This window comes from Bos indicus x Bos taurus, chromosome 10 (assembly GCF_003369695.1).
Source record: "Bos indicus x Bos taurus breed Angus x Brahman F1 hybrid chromosome 10, Bos_hybrid_MaternalHap_v2.0, whole genome shotgun sequence".
Lineage (NCBI taxonomy): Eukaryota > Metazoa > Chordata > Mammalia > Artiodactyla > Bovidae > Bos > Bos indicus x Bos taurus.
In genome coordinates this window covers 101,615,796-101,629,726 of record NC_040085.1, presented here as the reverse complement: position 1 = coordinate 101,629,726, position 13,931 = coordinate 101,615,796, and the positions used below count along the sequence as shown (strand labels likewise).

At 50.2% G+C, this 13,931-nt stretch overlaps 2 protein-coding genes across 2 annotated transcripts in view; one reads left to right on the top strand and one right to left on the bottom strand.

The window, feature by feature from the left end:
* The window catches only part of KCNK13 (potassium two pore domain channel subfamily K member 13), a 106,220-nt gene extending 103,523 nt beyond the window's left edge, over positions 1-2,697 (bottom strand). The window contains exon 1 of the mRNA XM_027552718.1: positions 2,325-2,697. Within this exon, the coding sequence (XP_027408519.1) occupies positions 2,325-2,664 (340 nt within the window). The 5' untranslated portion in view covers positions 2,665-2,697. The remainder of the gene's footprint in view (positions 1-2,324) is intronic.
* Positions 2,663-3,973, top strand: LOC113899674 (collagen alpha-1(I) chain-like). Its single transcript, XM_027552888.1, has one exon. The coding sequence runs from the start codon at positions 2,663-2,665 to the stop codon at positions 3,971-3,973; it is 1,311 nt and encodes a 436-aa protein (XP_027408689.1).
* The last annotated feature ends 9,958 nt before the right edge of the window (positions 3,974-13,931 follow it).

The following is a 13,931-nucleotide window of genomic DNA, read 5'->3' as shown; positions in this document are numbered from 1 at the left end:
GTTCACCGGTCTACTCCCATTCTGCTCCTTCCGACCTCTGTGTCCATGGGAAGTACAAACGGGTGGCTGTGGAGAGGGTGGGGAGGACTGAAATCTCCCACCAACTGGCTGTCAGTCACTCAGTCGAGTCTGACTCTTCCTGACCCCACGGATTGTAGTCCGCCAGGCTCCTCTGTCCACGGGAGTCTCCAGGCAAGAATACTGGTCTGGGTTACCATTCCCTCCTCCAGGGGATCTTTCCTACCCAGGGATCGAACCTGCATGTCTTACATCTCCTGTATAACCCACTCCAGTGTTCTGGCCTGGAGACTCCCATGGACAGAGGAGCCTGGCATGCTGCAGCCCAAGGGGTCTCACAGCTGGACTGAAGCGGTTTAGCGCGCACAGACTTCTGGCGGAGCCCACGGGTCCGTAACCACGCGGGTCGGGTCTGTAACCACGCAGGTCCGGTCTGTAACCACGCGGGTCCTCTCCTCCTGGCCTCCTGCTCACCGGCTGAGGCCCTGGGCTTCTAGACGAACCCAGGCAGTCTTCCCTGACTAACCAGGCCCGAGGCTGATCTGTTACACTCAGTGCAGAATGTTTTCTCCTGGCAGAATGTCTGCCTAAGACAACCCTGAGTGGGAGCATCGGGGAAGTTCGTTGTATCACCCGCCTCTTGGACAAGCTCTCTGGCAGCTCGGAGCCACAGCAGCAGGGCACCCCCGAGCCCCTGGAAGCCCTGCTGGCGCTCCTGGGGTTCCAGCAGCCAGCCCTGCGCCACTCTGCTTCTGGGAAGTCTTTCAAAGCCCCTCCTCCACTCCAGACCTCTGCTTTCTTCAAAATTTGTGCAGCATCTTCCCCAAAACCCCTTATCACTCATTACATTCAAGGGTGAGCAAGCCCTCGGAGTGCAAAGACCCCCACCCTTTTTCCTCCTGCTGGTAATAAAGGTGTAAGAGATGGGAGCCTTATGCCTCTCGCTCAGAAACTCTCACTAGCTCCCAACTGCCTCTAGTTCAGCTCCAGCTCCGCAGTAAAGCTCCCTCCCTCACCCCATCGGCCAGAAGACCTTCCTAGCTCTGTTTCCACTACTCCATACAGGTCACTGGGCCCTGAAAGCAATCCTCTCCTCTTCCAGAGTGTGAAGTACTTTTTGTCTCCAGACCCCAATCAGGCCAGCACTAACTGGTTCAGCCCATAGGTCCCTTCTGCAGACCCCAACCAGCTTCTTCCTGATAGAAAACAATTTCCATCTTCATTAGCACTTTCGCCTCCTTACCTCCAAACTCATATTTATTTTCTCTGTGTTAAGTAGGAAGTCATGGTCAGCCTTTTTAAAACGTGTCTCCCCCTCAAACCAGTGCTTTATGCAAGGCACTAACTCATTTCATTGAGTCCCTTGGATTGCAAGGAGATCCGACCAGTCCATCCTAAAGGAAATCAGTCCTGAATATTCATTGGAAGGACTGATGCTGAAGCTGAAACTCCAATACTTTGGCCACCTGATGCGAAGAACTGACTCACTAGAAAACACCCTGATGCTGGGAAAGATTGAGGGCAGGAGAAGGGGACGACAGAGGATGAGATGGTTGGATGGCATCACCGACTCAATAGACATGGGTTTGGGTGGACTCCGGGAGTTGGTGATGGACAGGGAAGCCTGTCGTGCTGTGGTTCATGGGGTCGTAAAGAGTCGGACACGACTGAGCGACTGAACTGAACTCTTTTAATAAATGTAGGTTCCTAGTCCCGATCTGTAAGCGTTCTCCTTAATATTCCATGAACTCAAGCTCAGCTTCCTTAACTAGACTGAGCATCTCCCATTACAGAGTGTCTCCAATTGAGTGAGTGAAGTCGCTCAGTTGTGTCCGACTCTTTGTGACCCCATGGACTGTAGCCTGCCAGGCTCCTCCATCCATGGGATTCTCAAGGCAAGAATACTGGAGTGGGTTGCCATTTCCTTCTCCAGGAGATCTTCCCGACCCAGGGATTGAACCCAGGTCTCCCGCATTGTAAGCAGACGTTTTACCATCTGAGCCACCAGGGAAGTCGTCTCCGATTGAGGATCATTCAAATCCCCTGGGGATTTTCTGAACCCGCAGATTCTGACTCCAGGGTCCCGAAGGGGCTGGGACTGCGTTTAGAACAAGCTCCAGGTGACTCCGCCGCAGCTGGTCCGCGGACCTCGCCGCAAACAGCAAGGAGGGCCCGTCACCTGCTGGTCCCTCAGCCGGTCCCACCTGCGCCGCCCGGCCGGGCGCGGGGCCGGCTGGACGCGGGGCCGGCTGGACGCGGGGCCGGGAAGCGCGGGGCCCGCCCGCCGCCCCCCGGGGCGCACTCACCGATGGTGGACACGACGGTGCCCACGAAGTAGAAGGCGCCGGGGAAGTCCCAGCGCGGGCGCGCGCCGTCCACGCGGACGCCGGCGGCCGCGGCCTCCTCGAAGTGGCGGAGGAAGCCGCGCAGCGCGTCGCGGCTCAGGTTGTGGCGGCGGCCGAAGCCGGCCAGGCGCTCCTCCCAGCGCTGCCGGGCCTGGCGCTCGTGCGGCCGCTCCAGCGCCGAGAAGACGGCGGCGCCGCCCAGCAGGTAGAGCGCCAGGAGCGCGCCGAGCAGCAGGAAGCGCGCGTTGTCCTCGTTCGCTCGGCCCGGCCCGCAGTCGCCGCCGCAGCCCCGGCCGGCCATGGCCCGGGCCCGGGCCGATCGTCGCCGGGGCTCCCAGGGAGGTGGGGCGCGGCCGCGCGCTCAGCCCGCCCCGGGCCGCGCGGCCACCGCCTCACCCATCGCCTCCGGCCGCGCGGCTCCCGGGGCCGCCGCGTGGACCGCGCTAGCTGCCACGTCCGCCCTGACGCGCGGTTTCAAATCCGCTTTTTGGTCCGCCGCCCCCCCCCCCCCCCGCCCTCCCGGGGCTGAGCCCGCTTCTGCGGGGCCCGAGGGTGCGCCGCCGTGCCCCCTGGCGCCCGGCCCCGCTCCGGGTGCGGGGGGGCGGGGCGCGTGGGGCGTCCTCAGGACAAGCCCCGGGCCCGCCCCCAGAGACGGGGTCTGCGGGCCTCGCGGGCTGACGAGGAGCGGGTTCCCGCGATCCCCGGCGCCTCGACAGTCGCTTCTCGGGCCGCCGACGGCTGGGACGCGGGGCCTCGGTCCGCTGGAGCTGCAAGTGCTTCCCCGCTGGGTCCGCGGTGCAGCCGGGCCCCAGTCGCGGGGGCCTCGGGCCTCTGGGGTCACCGGCCAGAGGCCGGGGCTCAGGGGCTGGGTGGAGCCGGTCCCCGGGGGAGGCACCCTCACAGAAGTCGGGCCAAGCGCGCTTCTCCGCCTGCGACCGCCGCGCGACAGCCGGCGGCCGGGTTGGCTGGAGGAGGAGACCAGAAAGGGAGGCTGTGGCGAGGGGGCCAGGAGACTATGGGCCCTTCCCGCAGGAAGCCCCCGTCACCGCGCTCGCATCGGGCGCCCTTGGCCTCCAGACCCTGCCCGGGGGCGCCCAAGTGTCGGGCTCGCCCGCTGCAAGCGAGCGCCGCGCGCCAGCCCCGGATCCTGGAGAGGCTGCGGAGGACCGAGGTTTGGAGGGGCGCGCGGCCGCCAGACAATGACCCGGGAGAGTTCAGCTCCCGGGCCCGGCCTTGGCCGCCTCGGCGGGCTCGAGAGACCCGACAGGGCTCGGCTCAGGGAGCGCCATCCCCACCCGAGGCCGACCGGCCACAGGCGCGCCCGCAAACCTCCCGGGCCCCGCCCCGAGAGCCCGCTGTGCGGGGGCGCTGGCGCCGCGCGCGCGTCCCGCCTGCCGAGCAGTGACCCCTCCGGCCAGACCGCCCTCCGGGTGCTCGGCGCGCCCCGCCCGGCCGGCCCGCGCACTCCGCGCTGCAACAGGTGGAGCCGCGGGGCCGACCCCGGTCCTCCGACCCCGGCCGCGCGGAGCCGCCCCAGCGCCAGCGCCCACCTGCTGAACCCGGTCCCGCGGCGGGGACTCCGGGCTGCGGCGCTCCACCTCCGGACGTGAACCGGAGAGGGGAGCTGGAGGCGGGGGCAGCTTCGCCGGCCCTCGCGGACCCTCCAGGGCCGGGAGGGGGCGCTCAGTCCCCTCCAGACTCGTCTCGCCCCCACCCGCGCTCCCGGCCCCACCGGAATCACCGGCCCTGGCCTGCGGGGGTGAAGGCGGATCCCGGAGGAAAATATACGTGGGCACCTTCCAATGAACGAGAATTTCCTCGCCTCCTGAGAGAGTGGCCCTGGACTCAGGGCCCACCCACCGATCCTGCCAGGAGCAGAGAATTAAGACACAAACACTTCCAGGTGCCTGTCCGCCTGTCACCAAGTCCTGATGCTGCTAGTTCAGTTCAGTTACTCAGTCGTGTCCGACTCTTTGCGACCCCATGAACCGCAGCACGCCAGGCCTCCGTGTCCATCCCCAACTCCCGCGGTTTAGTCAAACGCATGTCCATCAAGTCAGTGATGCCATCCAGTCATCTCATCCTCTGTCGTCCCCTTCTCCTCCTGCCCTCAATGTTTCCCAGCATCAGGGTCTTTTCAAATGAGTCAGCTCTTCGCATCAGGTGGCCAAAGTACTGGAGTTTCAGCTTCAACATGAGTCCTCCCAATGCTGCTCTCAGTGTTCCCCTCTAGTTTCTCTCGTTCTCCACTCCCGGATGCCCTGCTTTTATCTAGCCTCTTGGGAGCAAGGGCTTTAGAGAACAACGCTTATACGAGGAGCATGTGTGACCGACCACCCAGGGCGAGTCCTGTGATGAGTCCCCCACCGCCATGTGGAAAGAATGTTACGGTGAATTGCCTTGTCCTCAACGAACGTTTTACTATACTTGCTTTCTTACGTATCTGTCCATCCCTCTTTCCCTCCATCAACTCAGCTCGTTTGGATTCATTTCAGAGTTGCAGACATCAGTGCCCTCCTCCTCCCCACCCCCACCCTGCACTTCTCCCTGCGTTTTACTTTCTGGAGTTCAGTGCTGTTGCTTAGTCACTAAATCGTGTCTGACTTGTTGAGACCCCATGGACTGTAACTCGCCAGGCTCCTCCGTCCATGGATTTTCCAGGCAAGAATACTGGAGTGGGTTGCCATTTCCTTCTCCAGAGGATCTTCGGGACCCAGGGATTGAACCCCTGCATTGCAGGGAGATTCTTTACCTCTGAGTCACCTGGGAAGCCAGTAGAGATCAATACAACCCTACTTACTTACAGATTCTGCTCTTTGGGAATAAAATTTACATACTATGAAATGCACACATCTTAAGTGTACCATTAAATGAGTTCTGGCAAATGCATTCACTCTTGCAAATTAAACACGTATCTATCCAACCTATCCACCAAACATCCCAGGTCCCTTCCCAGCAAGTTCCCAACCACATTCCTACAGAGGAAATCAGTGTTCTGAATTTTTCTGTCATCAACTTTTCCCTTTGTAGAAATTAGTTTTGCTTGCTCTAGATCTTCATATAAATGGATTCATAGTTATGTATTCTTTTGTGTAAAGCACTGCATTTCTGAGATCTAGCCATGTTATATATCTTACTAGTCTGTCCCTTTTTATTGCTCGAATATTCATTCTCTCCTTACTGATAGAAACCAGGACTATTTAAAGTGCTTGGCATCCACCAGGGTATGACTCTCCTCCGCTGGAATTCTTAGGATGTTTTCTAAGATCCTTTTAATTTACACAAATGCCTAGGGACCTGACCTCCATTTATGTTTCACCCCCTTCCTCTGAGTTCCTGATCTTCCCTGAACACATCACCTCAGGGTCTTTGCACATGCTTCCTCTCTACTTGCCAAGTTTCCCTCAACTTCCATACGGACTTGGATTTCTTCCTCACCTCCTCAGGCCTTTCTTCAGTGCCACCTTATTACTAAGTCTTCTCTGATTACAATATTAGAAAGAAAGCGCATCAAGACTGATGAGGGAAATTTTATCCTCCTGCTTTGCTGTTATTTTTTCCTATAATATTGCCACTATCTGTTATCTGTTTGGCTTTCCTGATAGCTCAGTTGGTAAAGAATCTGCCTGCAATGCAGGAGACCCTGGTTCAATTTCTGGGTTGGGAAGATCTGCTGGAGAAGGGATAGGCTACCCACTCCAGTATTCTTGGGCTTCCTTGGTGGCTCAGCTGGTAAAGAATTCGCCTGCAATTCGGGGAGACCTGGGTTGGGAAGATCCCCTGGAGAAGGGAAGGGCTAACCACTCCAGTATTCTGGCCTGGAGAATTCCATGGAGTGTGTAGTCCATGGGGTCACAACATTTGTTGATTTGTTCAATTATCCCTGCTGTTGCTGCTAAGTCGATTCAGTCATGTCCGACTCTGTGCGACCCCACCAGGCTCCCCTGTACATGCAATTAAAAACCAGTGGACTACCAAAAAGAAAATAAAAAGGTGTTTGTCATCATAAATAAAACTGTTAGGTGCATTCTTGCACAAGTGTTTGTGGACGAATGTTTTCGTATCTCTTGGGTAAACACCTCGGAGTGGAATCGCTGGATCATAGTTCAGCTCAGTTCAGTCCAGTCACTCAGTCGTGTCCGACTCTTTGGGACCACAGTGGCGGTGTTTAATTTGTAAGAAGCTAACATTTATCCAAAGTAGCTGTACCAACTGACAAGGTACAGTTTTGGATGTCCAATATCCTTGTGAACATTCGTCAGAGTCAGCCATTTTAAATATACTGGTGGATGTGTACTGGTATCTCACTGTAGTTTAATTTGAGGACTATGTGGCTTTCCCCATGACTCAGCAGTAAAGAATCCGCCTGCAATGTAGGAGATGAGGGTTCGATCCCTGGGTCGGGAAGATTCCCTAGAGGAGCAAATGGCAATCCAGTGCAGTATTCTTGCCTGGGAAATCCCATGGGCAGAGGAGCCTGTTGGGCTACAGTCCATGGGGTTTGCAAGGAGTAGGACATGACTGAGCACCTGCGCTGACTAATGTGCTTGTTGGCCATTTGCACTGATACCGAACAGGGCCCTGTGGGGCTCCAGGGCACAAAGCCTTTCTCCGCTCCTCCCTATTCCTTTGATTATAAGAAACAGCCTTCATTCAGCATCCTTGACCTTCTCTGAGTTCCACTGGACAGATTCAAGGAGTTGTTAATTAGGGAAGGGCGGGGATGTGAGACCAGGAAGAAGCAAACAGTCAAGGGTAGCCTTGGGGCAAGGTCCTATTTCCCCCACAACGGATACACACACACAATATTTGTAACCTATTCTGTAGACACTGAAACTCCCTCCAGGTGAAGAAAGTTAATGATTGATGATGATAGGCCGCCCACAAGCATGTAGACTCCATACCAGTTGGACCTGAAAGTTGCTGATGCTGACTCCTAAACTTCAGTTCAGTCCAGTGGCTCAGTCGTGTCCGACTCTTTGTGACCCCATGGACTGCAGTACATCAGGCCTCCCTGTCCTTCACCAACTCAAACTCATGTCCCGGAGTTGACTCAAACTCATGTCCATCCAGTCGGTGATGCCATCCAACCACCTCATCCTCTGTTGTCCCCTTCTCCTCCCTCCTTCAATCTTTCCCAGCATCAGGGTCTTTTCAAATGAGTTAGTTCTTTGCATCAGGGGCCAAAGTAGTGGAGCTTCAGCATCAGTCAATCCAATGAATATTCAGGACTGATTTCTTTAGGATGGACTGGTTTGATCTCCTGGCAGTCCAAGGGACTCTCAAGAGTCTTCTCTAACACCATAGTTCAAAAGCATCAATTCCTCAGCACTCAGCTTTCTTTATAGTCCAACTCTCACATCCATACATGACTACTGGAAAAACCATCACTTTGACAAGATGGACCTTTGTTGGCAAAGTAATGTCTCTGCTTTTTAATATGCTGTCTAGGTTGGTCATAACTTTTCTTCCAAGGAGCAAGTGTCTTTTAATTTCATGGCTGCAGTCACCATGTGCAGTGATTTTGGAGCCCAAGAAAATAAACTCTCTCACTTTATTTCCCATAAAGAAAGAGCTGTTTCCCCATCTATTTGCCATGAAGTGATGGGACCAGATGCCATGGTCTTAGTTTTCTGAATGTTGAGCTTTAAGCCAACTTGTTCACTCTCCTCTTTCACTTTCTTCAAGAGACTCTTTAGTTCTTCTTCATTTTCTGCCATAAGGGTGGTGTCATCTGCATATCTGAGGTTACTGATATTTCTCCCGGCAATCTTGACTCCAGCTTGTGCTTCCTCCAGCCCAGCATTTCTCATGATGTATTCTGCATATAAGTTAAATAAGCAGGGTGACAATATACAGCCTTGATGTACTCCTTTTCCTATTTGGAACCAGTCTGTTGTTCTGTGTCTGGTTCTAACTGTTGCTTCCTGACCCGCATACAGATTTCTCAGGAGGCAGGTCAGGTGGTCTGGTATTCTCATCTCTTTCAGAATTCCGTTTGTTGTGATCCACACAAAGGCTTTGGCATAGTCAATAAAGCAGAAATAGATGTTTTTCTGGAACTCTTGCTTTTTCGATGATCCAGTGGATGTTGGCAATTTGAACTCTAGTTCCTCTACCTTTTCTAAATCCAGCTTGAACATCTGGAAGTTCATGGTTCACATACTGTTGAAGCCTAGCTTGGAGAATTTTGAGCATTACTTTGCTAGCGTGTGAGATGAGTGCAATTGTGCGGTAGTTTGAGCATTCTTTGGCATTGCCTTTCTTTGGGATTGGAATGAACACTGACCTTTTCCAGTCCTGTGGCCACTGCTGAGTTTTCCAAATTTGCTGGCATATTCAGTGCAGCACTTTCACAACATCATCTTTTAGGATTTGAAATAGCTCAACTGGAATTCCATCACCTCCACTAGCTTTGTTCGTAGTAATGCTTTCTAAGGCCCACTTGACTTCGCATTCCAGGATGTCTGGCTCTAGGTGAGTGATCACACCATTGTGATTATCTGGATTGTGAAGATCTTTTTTGTATTGTTCTTCTGTGAATTCTTGCCACCTCTTCTAAATATCTTCTGCTTCTGTAAGGTCCATACCATTTCTGTCCTTTATTGAGCCTATCTTTGCATGAAAATTTCCCTTAGTATCTCTAATTTTCTTGAAGAGATCTCTAGTCTTTCCCATTCTGTTGTTTTCCTGTATTTCTTTGCATTGATTGCTGAGGAAGGCTTTCTTACCTCTCATTGCTTACTCAACCTTACCACCAACTCATCAGAAGAATGTCTGTGAGCTGATCACGGCCTCTTTGAACAATTACTATAAATGGTCTCTCTTCTCCAAGCTGAGAACACACGCTTTTGCAATCATTAGCACGCAGTGCCACCCCCCCCCCCCCCCAGCTTGCTGGCAAAGTAACAAAGCTGTTCTTTTCTATTTCACTCAAAACTCTGTCTCCAAGATTCTAGTCAGCACCAATGTACAGAGAAGCTGAGCTTTTGGCATCAGTATATCTGCTTTCTAAAATCTCTGTTGAATATCCATTTCTCTTTTTGACTACTGAGCTGTAGGAATTCTTTACATAAATCCAGGATGCTAGTCCTTTCTCAGGTATGGTATCTTAGAAATGTTTTCCACATTCTCTGACTTGCCTAATTATTTCTGATGGGTATGTTTTTAGTAAGGCCCAATTTATCAATCTTTTATATTTGGATCTCTGTGTATCAAGAAACCTCACCTCTCTTAAGGTTGTGTAAGTTTTACGGGCTCTTTTCCCCTAGAAATTGTATAGTTTTAGCCTCTGTATGTTGGTCTTTGATCCAGCTTTGTTCTTCCGTTTGCTTCTGTCTGGCGTGAGCTGAGAGTCGAGGTACAAGGTGTCTTTTGTCCATGTGGGTATTCAGTTATTTTAGTGTCATTTGCTGAGAAGACAAAAGCGAATGTATTTTGGGAATCTGTATCTTGCTCATTATTTGTCCATCCTTATATTAACACCACGGTGTCTAGATTACTGGCTCTCCTTGTGGCTCAGACAGTAAAGACTCTGCCTGTAATGCAGCAGAGCCAGGTTTGATCCCCGGGGTGGGAAGAGCCCCTGGAGCGGGGGCATGGCAACCCACTCCAATATCCCTGCTGGAGAACCCCATGGACAGAGGAGCCTGGTGGGCTGCAGTCCATAGGGTTACTTGCAGCTTTTGTGTGAATCCTCCAACTTTGCTCTCCTTTATCAGGATTTTCTTCGAATATTACAGGATCTTAACATTTCCATAAAAATTGTATAATCAGCTTGTTAATTTCACCAGAAAAAAAACACAAAACTTGTGAGATCTTAATTAGGATTGTGTTAGGGAGAACTGACATCTTAATTCATGAATGAGCTATAGCCCTCAATTTATGTCAGTCTTGGAAAATTTTCATGTAGAGATCTTGTACATCTTTTGTAAATTCATTCTAAAGTACTTTGGGGTTTTGATGCAGTTGTAAATGAAATATCAAGATTCTACTTTCTAGCTATTTGCTGTAGTATGTAAAAATAGAAATGATTTTTACAAATTAACTGGGTTCCTGCAACCTTGCTAAATTTATGCATTAGTTGGGTAGTTGATTCCTTTAGGACTTTCTATGTAAATTACCATGTTATCCAAAATAGAGTTTTGCTTCTTTTTTGATACTTATCTTTTTTTTTTTTCTATTCATGGTGCAATGGCCAGGACCTCAGTATAATGTTGAATAGAGGAGGTGGAAGCAAACATCTTGTCTTGTTCCTGATCTCAGGAGAGAGCCTTTAGTTTTTCTGCATTGATTAGTGTCGGTTTTTCACTGATACCCTTTATCAGGTTGAGAAAGTATCTTTTATTTTTGTTTCTGAGTTAAAAAAAAATAAAATATGAATGAGTGAATTTTATCAAATGCTTTTTTCTGCATCTAGTGTAATGATTGTATAATTTTATCCTTTACTAATATCTTGGTTTTCATTTATTGCTTTTCTAATGTCAAACCAACCTTGCATTTCTGGAGTAAATTTAATGTAGTATTTCTACTCCTCTATTTTCGTTCTTCTGCTTCCTTTTGGGTTTACTTTTTTTTTCCCTCCAACTTCCTATAGTGGATTATTAGATCACAAATTTTAGATCTAAAATTCTTTTCTAATGTTAGCATTTTTCAACTATAAATCTCGTTAGTCCTGGGCTAGCTGCACCCTAAAAGTTTTGGTATGTTGTATTTTTACATCATTTTATTGAAAATATTTTCTGATTTTTTTTCTCCTTTGACCTACAAATTTAGCCATGTATTGTTACTTGTTTTAAAAATCTATTTCTTAAGACAAATTATTCCTAACATTTTCAGTGTGGTCTGTTGATTGAAAAAAATGCACAACCTGAAAGTTGAGAATTATATTGTATTTGATAGACTTTCTGAGGACTTCAACCCAGGAGACAGCTTCTCAGGTAGCTCTGAGGGACTGCTCTGAAGAAGGGGAGGAGCCAGAATATATAGGAATTTTGCAATAAAAACCAGGTAGTGGAACATCAAAAGATTATCATTAATTGTTGTTGCTGTTCAGTCATTAATGAAAGAAAAGCAGACATTGCAGGTTAATGAGCTCAGCACAAGCATCTGGGCTCCCTGCAACGGTTCCTTTGATGTGCGCCTGGGCTATGAGGGCCAGTATCCTGTCTTTCCCAACCTGAGTCCCCTCAGAGTACACCGCTGGGGTGGCTGCAGTGGCTTGATGGCTACCACATCCTTGGTTTACTGACAAGGCAAGCAAAATTGTTCATTCACAGGTCAGAGGGCCATGTATGATATGTTCCAGTCCTCCTAAATTGACTGTATCGTGGTCCAGGATATAGTCCTAGGGAATGTACCACATGCACTTGAAAAGAACACGCATTCTGGGCTTCCCTGCTGGTCCAGGAGCTGAGAGTCTGCCTTGCAATGCAGACTCTTGCAATGGTTCGATCCCTGGTCCTGGAAGATCCCACAGGCCTCAGAGCAGCTAAACCCATACGCCACAACGACTGAGCCCGTGAGCTACAGCGACCGAAGCCCACCTAGCTAGAGACGCTGCTCCACAACAAGAGAAGCCCCTGCAAGGAGAAACCCGAGCACCGCAGCAAAGAGGAGCCTCTCTGCCACAACCAGAGAAAGCCTGCACGCAGCGACGACCAACCACAGCCAAAAAAATAACCCTTTAAAAAGAGTATGTACTCTGCAGTTGCTGGATGTAGTGTTCTATGTCAAGGCATTTGTTCTAGTTATTCCGACAATTATCGAGAGTATTAAAAGCACCAACTATGTGGAATTGTCTGTTTCTTCCTTGAAGTGTGTCAGTTTTTGTTTCACGTACTTCGAAGCTGTTATTCACTATCGGCCTGCAGAGGCTTGAGGCAGGGCTTTGGTTCCTGCCCGAGCCTGAGGTCGGGAGCGGCAGGGAGAATGCTGAATGCTAACCACTACACACCAGGGAGAGCGGCCAGTAAGAGGCCCTGGCCCATCAGCTGTGTAGAAATTAATTTCCACAAAGAGACGGAGAGTCATGAAGCAAGTGAAGTGTTTATTAGGTTGGAGAGTACAGTGTGTGGACAGACACACAGGTGGGCTGAGTCTCGTCCTTGTGGTAGTTTGAATCACTTTTATGGGGCATTTCTTCCAGTTTCCTTTGCCCAGTCATCTTGCTTTGCCGGGTTCTGAGTCTGTGTTTGGCTTATCTCAGGATCCTCCTGCACATGTGTGCATCTTTTAGCCAAGATGGATACTAGAGAAGAAGCCTATGGGCAGCTGCATCATTTAACTCTGAGGTGATGCTTCCTTTCTGTAGATCTCTGCGGAGCCTTTCTGGGCATGTGTAGTCTGGGAGGTCTTCTTAACTCTGAGAACGGAGTGTGCGGTCTTCTCTCTCTTATCTGGGCAAGGCCCAGCCTCCTCCATCAACCTGCTTTATGGAGTTTCTACTGTTAAGGAGTTTCTGTCCACAGGGGAGAAATTGTTCAGCCTGGGGCCCATCTGTCTCCTGCCTGAATATAAGCGTTTATAATTATTATATCCTCCTGATGCAGGGACCATTTTTATGAGATGTCTCTCTTTATCTCTGGTGATACCCTTTGCCTTGAAGTGTATTTTGTCTGATATTAATCTAGTTACCACAGGCTTCATTAACTTAACATTCGTAGTGTATCTTTCCCATTTACTTTCCAATCTATTTGTGTCTTTATATATTCAAAGGCGTATTTGTTGTGGACAGCGTACAGCAGTGTTTTTTTTTTTTTTTTTCCTTTTTCTGGTCAGCTCTGACAGTCTCCATGTTTTAACTGACCGGATAAACACTGTCCATCACTTCTGTGACGATAGGAATAGCCTATATCTGTGCTCTTCTGAAGTCTGTCGTGGTGCTACTAGACTTCCAAGTGGGGAACGAAATTCCCACCCCCCACCCCCCCGAATTTTTAACTTTAAAGTCAACAACAAATTTACGTGTTATGGGTGACTAGTGGCTGCTATATATAATTTGGTGGTGGTTGTTCAGTCACTAAGTCATGTCTGACTCTTTGTAACCCCAAGGACTGCAGCACGCCAGGCTCCTCTGTCTTCCACTGTCTCTTGGGAGTTTGATCAGATTCATGTCCATTGAGTTGGTGATGCCATCCAACCATCTCATCCTCTGCTGCCCCCTTCTCCTCCTGCCTTCAATCTTTCCCAGCATCAGTCTTTTCCCGTGACTCAGCTCTTCGTATCAGGTGGCCAAAGTATTGGAGCTTCAACTTGAGCATCAGTGAATATTCAGGGTTGATTTCCTTTAGGATTGACTGGTTTGATCTCATTGCTGTCCAAGGGACTCTCAAGAGTCTTGATGTAGAAATTCTGGATTCTAATTACCTTCCTCTAAAAATAATAATTTTTAAACAGGCAGTTAACTTAGGTGAACTCAACTGCAAAATTATCTCCCCTTCAGCATGAAGTAGCTCAAACTTGAGCTTAGTTCTTTCAGCCTTAGTGGTGCACGTACAGTGTGGTGGTCAGCCCTAGATCTGAAGACTTTATGTAGAGAGACTGGGAATCCCCGACCCGGCTCTCCTG

What these genes read in the sequence shown, in the direction of transcription:
- LOC113899674 (XM_027552888.1), top strand. Translation starts at nt 2,663, where the DNA reads ATGGCCCGGGCCCGGGCCGATCGTCGCCGGGGCTCCCAGGGAGGTGGG.